The sequence below is a fragment of the Macadamia integrifolia genome, unplaced genomic scaffold (assembly GCF_013358625.1).
Source record: "Macadamia integrifolia cultivar HAES 741 unplaced genomic scaffold, SCU_Mint_v3 scaffold1623, whole genome shotgun sequence".
NCBI lineage: Eukaryota > Viridiplantae > Streptophyta > Magnoliopsida > Proteales > Proteaceae > Macadamia > Macadamia integrifolia.
The window spans coordinates 113,001-120,507 of NW_024868282.1; the positions used below are offsets into that span (position 1 = coordinate 113,001).

The 7,507-nt window shown below is 38.8% G+C and overlaps 1 protein-coding gene across 3 annotated transcripts in view; it reads right to left on the reverse strand.

The window, feature by feature from the left end:
• The window catches only part of LOC122064354 (squamosa promoter-binding-like protein 8), a 7,708-nt gene extending 4,656 nt beyond the window's left edge, over positions 1–3,052 (reverse strand). For 2 of the 3 annotated variants that reach the window (XR_006135667.1, XM_042628072.1), the window contains exons 1-4: positions 2,714–3,052; positions 1,894–2,578; positions 1,595–1,755; positions 1,259–1,510 (exon numbers count right to left, since the gene is read on the reverse strand). Coding sequence is in view for 2 of the 3 variants with exons in the window: in XM_042628072.1 (XP_042484006.1) it covers positions 1,290–1,510; positions 1,595–1,755; positions 1,894–2,504 (993 nt within the window). In the remaining variant the exon portion in view is untranslated. Of the gene's footprint in view, positions 1–1,007; positions 1,511–1,594; positions 1,756–1,893; positions 2,579–2,713 lie in introns of those variants that run through there. The other variant, XM_042628071.1, reaches the window with a different exon arrangement.
• Between the last annotated feature and the right edge of the window lie 4,455 nt (positions 3,053–7,507).

The following is a 7,507-nucleotide window of genomic DNA, read 5'->3' on the forward strand; positions in this document are numbered from 1 at the left end:
AAAAAAAAAAACTTCAGAAATATTTTTTTGAAACATTACCAAACGCAGCCTTACACTTTCTGATCAGGAAGATACCCGATCCAGACTCTTGACTCTAATCATTTTGCTTTTATGCAATCAATGATAGTGGAGAAGAATACATTGGGTACATAAAGAGCCTTATGAGCATCCCAACAGGCACTTGTACTCTTACCATCACTGGTTTTCTTCTCGAATAAAAAAAAACAAATAGCAAAATCTTTGGAAATCACATCTCCAAATGTATTTCAAAAAAAAAAAAAAAAAGATAAAAACTCATTAGCAATCATGCATTATTTCTAGCAGTCACCTATTCGAATCAGGAAATAACCTCTTCATAAAATGGATGTAAAGTACCAACATTATGCTCTTCCCCAAAACTCCGCAGCGGCAGAAGCTTCCAGCACTGAATACACCACGACACCCCTTTATAAGGTTATAAGAAGAATGTGAGATAAAATGGAGCTTAGGTCCATCCCCATTAGTGGGCTCCAGTAAACCCCTAAAGGTTCATATGTGCAATCATGGATGCACATATACCAATCAATGGCCTACTGGGCCCATCTCTCTCTCTCATCATCAACCTTAGTACTACCTTAGTTCATAAAGAAACCAGAGCACCCCTCGTACCAAAAGCCTTCGGTGCCCATAGAGTGTTAATCCGCGTTGGGTTCAATTTGGATTATCGATTTCTTTAACAATCTCTTATCAACCCCTTATCGATCGGTCTATTATCAGTCTGATCTCAGTTTTTAATAATTAAAAAAGTGTAAACAATTATGAGGATGTTCTAGTTTCCATCCCTAATGGTCAATTTCAATCGGTCAAATCTTTCGATTTCGATTTGTTGGTTCAATTTTTCCCGGCTCATCAGAGTTGGTCCGATTTTTTACAACCCCTAGATGCTAAGGACTATTTTGTCATTATAGACTTACGCCACGAAAACGAAACGAAACGTCAAAGAGAACTGAAATTTTTACACAGGAAAGCAACCAGAAGAGTACCGACCTTCAATTCCCACCTATTTTTTGTAACTGAGAAGAGAAACAAAACCTAAGACTCCAGAGTCCAGATCATTGAAACCAGAGAGAAAGGGAACCCCCCGCCCCCTTCTCTTCTCCCTTGAAATTAGATAAGCCTTTATCGATGTTCACAGTGAGACCATCTCCAAAGACGAAGAACAAGAAGAAGATTAAAAAACTACTAAAAACTTAAAGCCGAAGAAGGGTTACAGTCTTACAGATATGAGATGCCTCTCTCACTCACTCACTTCACTTCATAAAGTCTGGTCCTCTCTTCCGTCCACGCTGATCTTCTTCCTCTTCATCCCAGCACGAGCTCTGACTACGCCCATATGGCTTAAAGTTTCCCAGCTGCGATGAATCCGAACCATGGTGACTATGCCGGCCATAAGAACTCAGCGACATTCTAGGCGGCGATACTGCATTTGTCACCACCGATGGAGAATGCACTACCGACCCTGGAGATAACCCTAAAAAACCACAACCATTCCACCCAAATTGAAAACGTACATACCCAGATTTCAAAACTTGATCTTGAAATGAAAAAGGCTTACTTGCAAGAGTTTCAGAGGGAGAAGAACTCAGAGTAGTCTCGTGAAGCTGGGTTTGAGTTTGTAGTGGTTGGTTCTGTGATTTCCTCCTTCGACGATTGTGATCTGCCAACCTTTTCCTGCAACTTCGCTTCCCTTGATCGAACTCCGACAGAAGATGAAACCTGTTGAAAGTCTTTCAGATCAGAGTCTACCCCCCATTCCAATATAAGAAAACAAAATGCCCCTCGGGATTTCCCCCATGTACGGTGACACCAATCATTAGAGAGTGAAGAGTAAGGGTAGGGTTGTCATTTTAGGACCTGCTGCACTGCTGACAGAATCGCTGAGTCAACCCGCCGGCTATCACAGTGGAGGCTTTGGAGTGAAACTCGCAGACTTTATGCCGCCGGTGATAATGCTTGGCATGTGTCAAGTCGGCGTTGCAGCCCTCAGCCTGGCATTTAGGCGAAGGCGAATTAGAGGGCCCAGATTCGATTGGTCTGGGCCGGCGGTAGAACCGGTTCACGATATCGTCCTCGGACGACGAGAAGTAGGTTCGACCGCCCAAATTCAATCCGATTTTCGCCGGGAAATCTAAATGCCCTGTCTCGTTCTTTGGTAAAAACATATAGCCGTTGCTACTGTTACTACCGTTGACGGTTTCCGGTGACAGAGTGTGTGAGTAAGAGAGGGAAAAAGGTTGAGAGTCGTAAAGGGTATGGAGATGGTTCTGGTTCTGGTTTTGGTTCTGGTTCTGGTTCTGGTTCTGGTTCTGCTGGTGGAAAGAGAACGAAGATGGTGGAGAAAGCAAGTTTTCGGCGATGGATTGGTTGTAATGGTTGAAAATTTGACGAGTTTGGTCGGAACCATGAGTGGAATCGCCGCCGGAGATTAACATTGGCGACGAATTCGCCCATTCGTAGTCTAGCATTCTTGTAGAAGAAAGGATATCTTCAGAGGAGCTTGTGAGATCTGTGCCGGCGAAATCAACTCGCAATGTTCAACCTGCCATAAGACTTAGAGTAAAACTTTAAAGGAAGAAGGAGAAAAGACTGAAGAAACAGAATATGCGTCAGCTTTCCTAGAGATTCTCCAATTCTTCTTTTTTTATCCAATTTTTTCCCCCAAAGATTATGTTACCTGAGAGTGCGTCGATGAACAGGGGAAGTTGTAAGTGAAACATCCACCTTATTCACCATGTTCAGGATTTAGCTCAGAATCCCCTCGAAATTCTAGAATGTAATGGCTTATACGTCAAGGAAAGAAGGAAAAGGAAAATTCTTTCATGGTTCTTTGAATCTCATACTCTCTCTCTCTTTCTCTCTCTAAAGGATCATGAAAGAGTAACAGAAAGAGTTACAAAGACATGAACATTAACTCTGAGTCTCTCTCTCTCTCTCTCTTCCTATCAGTAAGAGCCTGAGACGCTGACCATGGGAGGAAATGGAGGAACTGATGAGGAAGTAGGGCTTACACAGAAGTCGGTGGCTTTTACTGTTTATATAGGTTTTAAATTACATAGATGACCAGGGCATAGTAACTAATTTACGAAAAGGCCATCTGTCGGAATCAAAGCTCCCACACACCTTTCAAACCTCTTCCAAGGGCGATTTCAAGCTTCAATATCTTATTCTACGAAGGTTGAGTTTTCTGTTTTTTTGTTTGGTACAAACGAAGGTTGAGTTCACATCTTTTGCAGTTAACAGGGAACTTTGATAAACACTGAGAGCATGTGAACATATAATTAAAGAATTTCTAATTATCCGATGTTCACTGTATTAATACAACGGCTACAAATCATTTTCACACACAAAGGGTTCCATCCCTGGCCATTCAACTCAATCCAACGCTAAAGACCCTCATACTCTTGTGCAGCATATTGGTGGCTTAAGTTTAGTTTAGTTTAGTTTGGTGTTTTTTTTTGTTTTTTTGGACACCACTACAACATAAAAGGTTTCTTGCAATGGAAAAAAAATCATCGAAAAAAATAAATATCTCACTGAAAAACTCTTAAACTACGGATAAGTTCCGTTATCAATTCTTCCTCTCTTACGGATAAGTTCCGTTATCAATTCTTCCCTATGATAAGAATGAATTTTCACATTCTCACGTTGTTGTGAACGAGAAAGAAATTCGGGAATGCTCTCTACAAGAGGGAAATAAAATGAGAGTAAGATCACAAATTTAACTCATTATAGTTGTAATGGGGATTGGTCAAACTATCACTTAGGGTGTTTGTTGTAATTAGGTTCATGAAAAAGTTAACCCTAAGGGATTAGCACAGTTGGCTTGGAAGGGACATGGTACTCCGCCTCAGAAAGCAAGGTCCCGTGATCAAACATTCACCGTTGCACCAAACTTCTTGGGGCCACCACACCAGAGTTTCCGTCTCCAACTGACCCAGTCCAAGTCGGACACCCTGGTATCAAAAAAACAAATCATAGGACTTCATTTAAAATGAAAATAGATTGTTTATCATCAATGGTCAAAAGAGGAAATTATAGACCATAGTGATCAACATGAATTGTGTCCAATATGGGTCATATCCAACTAAAATAGAATCTTCTCCCAATTAAAGGGCAAATGTATTCATTTTAATATCAATAGAATGATGTAAAAAAACTAGGGGCAGGCCAAAAATGGCCATAAGAGAAATAATGAGGAAAAACATGTACAGAGTAGACCTTGCTCCAAGTATGGCACTGAATAGAGGAGACTGGAGGTCCAAGATTTGGGTAGCAGGCCCCATCTAGTTGGGTTCTACCTTGTTATTATTATTTGTGATTTGTTTCCTTTCACTTATTTTTCCTTCTCCCAGTTCTTAGATCCATGTATTTGGGATAAGGCTTTATTGTTGTTGAATTCATTTTCATATCAAACATTATACTGATAAAATAATATATATAAATATATATATATATATATATATTATATTTTTTCTAACATATAGTCAAGCTTCAAGGTCGATTAGCCTCATTTCACCAAACTTTACCCTCTAGAGGTATTTTAGCCATTTTTTATGCACGAATCACTGATGTATCAAAGATGTGGAGAAAACCTCTAAATCCACAAATATAATATTCCTTGGTCCTCGGGAGAATTTCACTGTCACCAATTGTAATGACAAAATAAGGTGTCTACAGTCCTATAAGATACTATCATAAGGTTTTGTTTCGACGAAGGCAATGAAGAGCTAGGTCATCCATCCTCTAACAAAGGCAGTAAAGAGCGACAACAGCTAGGGTGAGTAGCATGCAATGATGCAATGGTTTAAACATAACCAGAGTGGAGGTAAAAGAAAGGATACTGCATAAAATGGAAAGGGTTTGGCATTATTCAGATTCGGACATATATATATATATATATATTAATAAAGGCGTTTTTTTTAACGAATAATAGGGGTAACAACTAACAAGTCTTAAATGTGGTTATACATGCATTTATAAAAGACGTGAATTTTTTCATAGTTTGTGAACACGTTTTTTGAATGATATGAGTGGGTGTGTATTATTTTCCACAAAAAAAAAAAAAGTGAATGTGTATTATATGCATAAAATACACATATTTACTAAATATGGTCTATTATTAGTTAGTTATTGGTTTTTCATATATGAAATTAAGGAAAAATGATTCATGTTCAGAAGCGTGGCACCTACGCCCTTGTGTATGTGTCTCTCTTCTTTCTTGTAAAATAACATCTTCCTCTCTATCCATAGTTTGAACCAAAAGTGTAGCATTAATTGTGTCTTCCGCACGAAGAGCCGCACTCCCAAACAAAATACATTTTTCCATAAATAATATTAAAAATTAAAAAGGAAAAAGAACTTTGCCTATAAAGCACCTGGAAGTGAGAGAAGACCTTGCCATCCCCAAGTGACGTGCATTGAATATACTCCCACACTCCCTCCCATTGGCCGCTGGTCTAATGTTCCTTCCACCAGATCTCAAGGGTACTCCCAAAAAGAAAAAAAAAATTAATACCAAGCCGATAAAGAATTCAATTCAATCGATCGATTTCAATTTGGTCCGATCGATATAATCGTTCCGGTTTAGCTTTTCAAACCCCTGCAGTCTGCACTGAACACTGAAGGAGTGAAGGGGGAGCAGGTGGAACAACTCCTTCAGTGCAATTGGAAACCTAATTATTTAGTTTTCCGAAAATACCCTCCACAATAAAGTTTAAGTAGTTTTGTCGCATATGTATCGTTGTGGTTAAAGGTGGAGTGTAGCAAAGGCGTCGTACAAAGAAGGATCACACACACTGTGAGAGGATACTCCGCTGGCACCATCCTTTTTCGTTCTCGCTGACTTGTGTACGACGCATCAATATGGGGTTGGGCGGTAGGGAACACACCATGAATGCTCTCTGACAACATAAAGATGCTTTTATCCCCATTTTTTCACTCCATGGCCCTAGGACTCTCAATCATGGTTTGAGATATTGATACGTACGTATCGGTATAGGGTGATCCGTATCGATATCGTTAGCTATTAATTCTGATACTGTGTCAATCATGTATTAGTGGAACTAGAGGTGAAAGAGGGTTAGGTTGGACCACGTTTCTTAAAATCTCAACCCAACATATGGGGTCCATTTGATAACGTTTTATGAAACTTGTTTTTGCCGTTTCTGGACACAGAAACTTTCAAAAACAATTAAAACGGAACAAAAAACGTTTGATAAAACTGTTTCATTTCACTTGTTTTCAAAAATAGAAATAGAAATTTTTACCTATTTAAGGTTCAAAAAACGACCTAGGCGAAACAAATTGAACTTGTTTCGCCGTTTCTGGAAACGACTTGTGGCCATTTTTTCATTGGTTACTATCGACTTCTAAAAGCATGACTTATCAAACATTTTCAATTCTGTTTCTGTTTCTAGAAATGGAAATTTATGTTTCTGTCATTTCTTGAAATAGAAACTGCAGAAACGTTATCAAACGGGCCCTAGGTCTTCAAAACTCAACTCAAGCTCAATCCAACCCTATTAGGTTCATGCCTAAGCCCAACCCTACTGGGTTCATGCCAATCCAACGCAGCCCTATTTGATCTTGATATTTGTCACTTCGGACTAGCCTTGAGTGCTTCCGTACTATGGATCGAGAGAGGCCTACCTAAAGAGAATGAATAGCCTTTACCGACCTACTTCTTTTGGCGAAAAAGCTTCCCCCTTAAACAAACAATCCCCGTAAGTAAATTGATGACCCTCGACGGATTGATTTGTCACTAAGAGTTGGGATTCCATATTGACCATGTTTATGCCATTTGCATCATATGCATTAAAATAAAAATAAAAAGAATAAGCATTAATAGATCTAATGATTAATACACAATTAAAAATATAAAATGTAATACAATAATAGATGTTTATGACTCCTAACCATAATGATCCGAATTTCATTATTTTGAATAAAAGGATTGAATGATAGACCTAAATTATATTATACAAATTATGGTTAAAATCAGGATCGACTTGAGTCGGGTTAGGATAGACTGGGTTTTTTTGGAATGGTCTGAACCATCAGGATCAAGTTTACACCCCAAAGTGGAATAGTATAGAGCAAGAGTAAATAATCAAAAAAACCTGATTTCTTTTTGGAAAATCTGGAGCAAAACTGTCTTAGGATGGTCAAAAGCATCCAATTTTTGTATATGGTCAGGTCAATTTGGCAACTATGATATGGCCTAAAAAGGTTCATGAAAGAAAAGTCCTTGAAATGGTAAAAAGGACCAAAACCACTCTCGGGTAGCCTAAGCCTGAAGGATAGATCAAAGGACTGTACAGTTATCGTTCATTATTTACCTAGCTTTCCAAAGTAAGGTACAAACATATTTTTTGGTAGAAAAATAAATTACAGCCATAGCCATCAAATATTTAGATGAGAGTTTTCCAATCAGTTCACTTCATCCATCTCTGCTCGTCCATAGTAATTT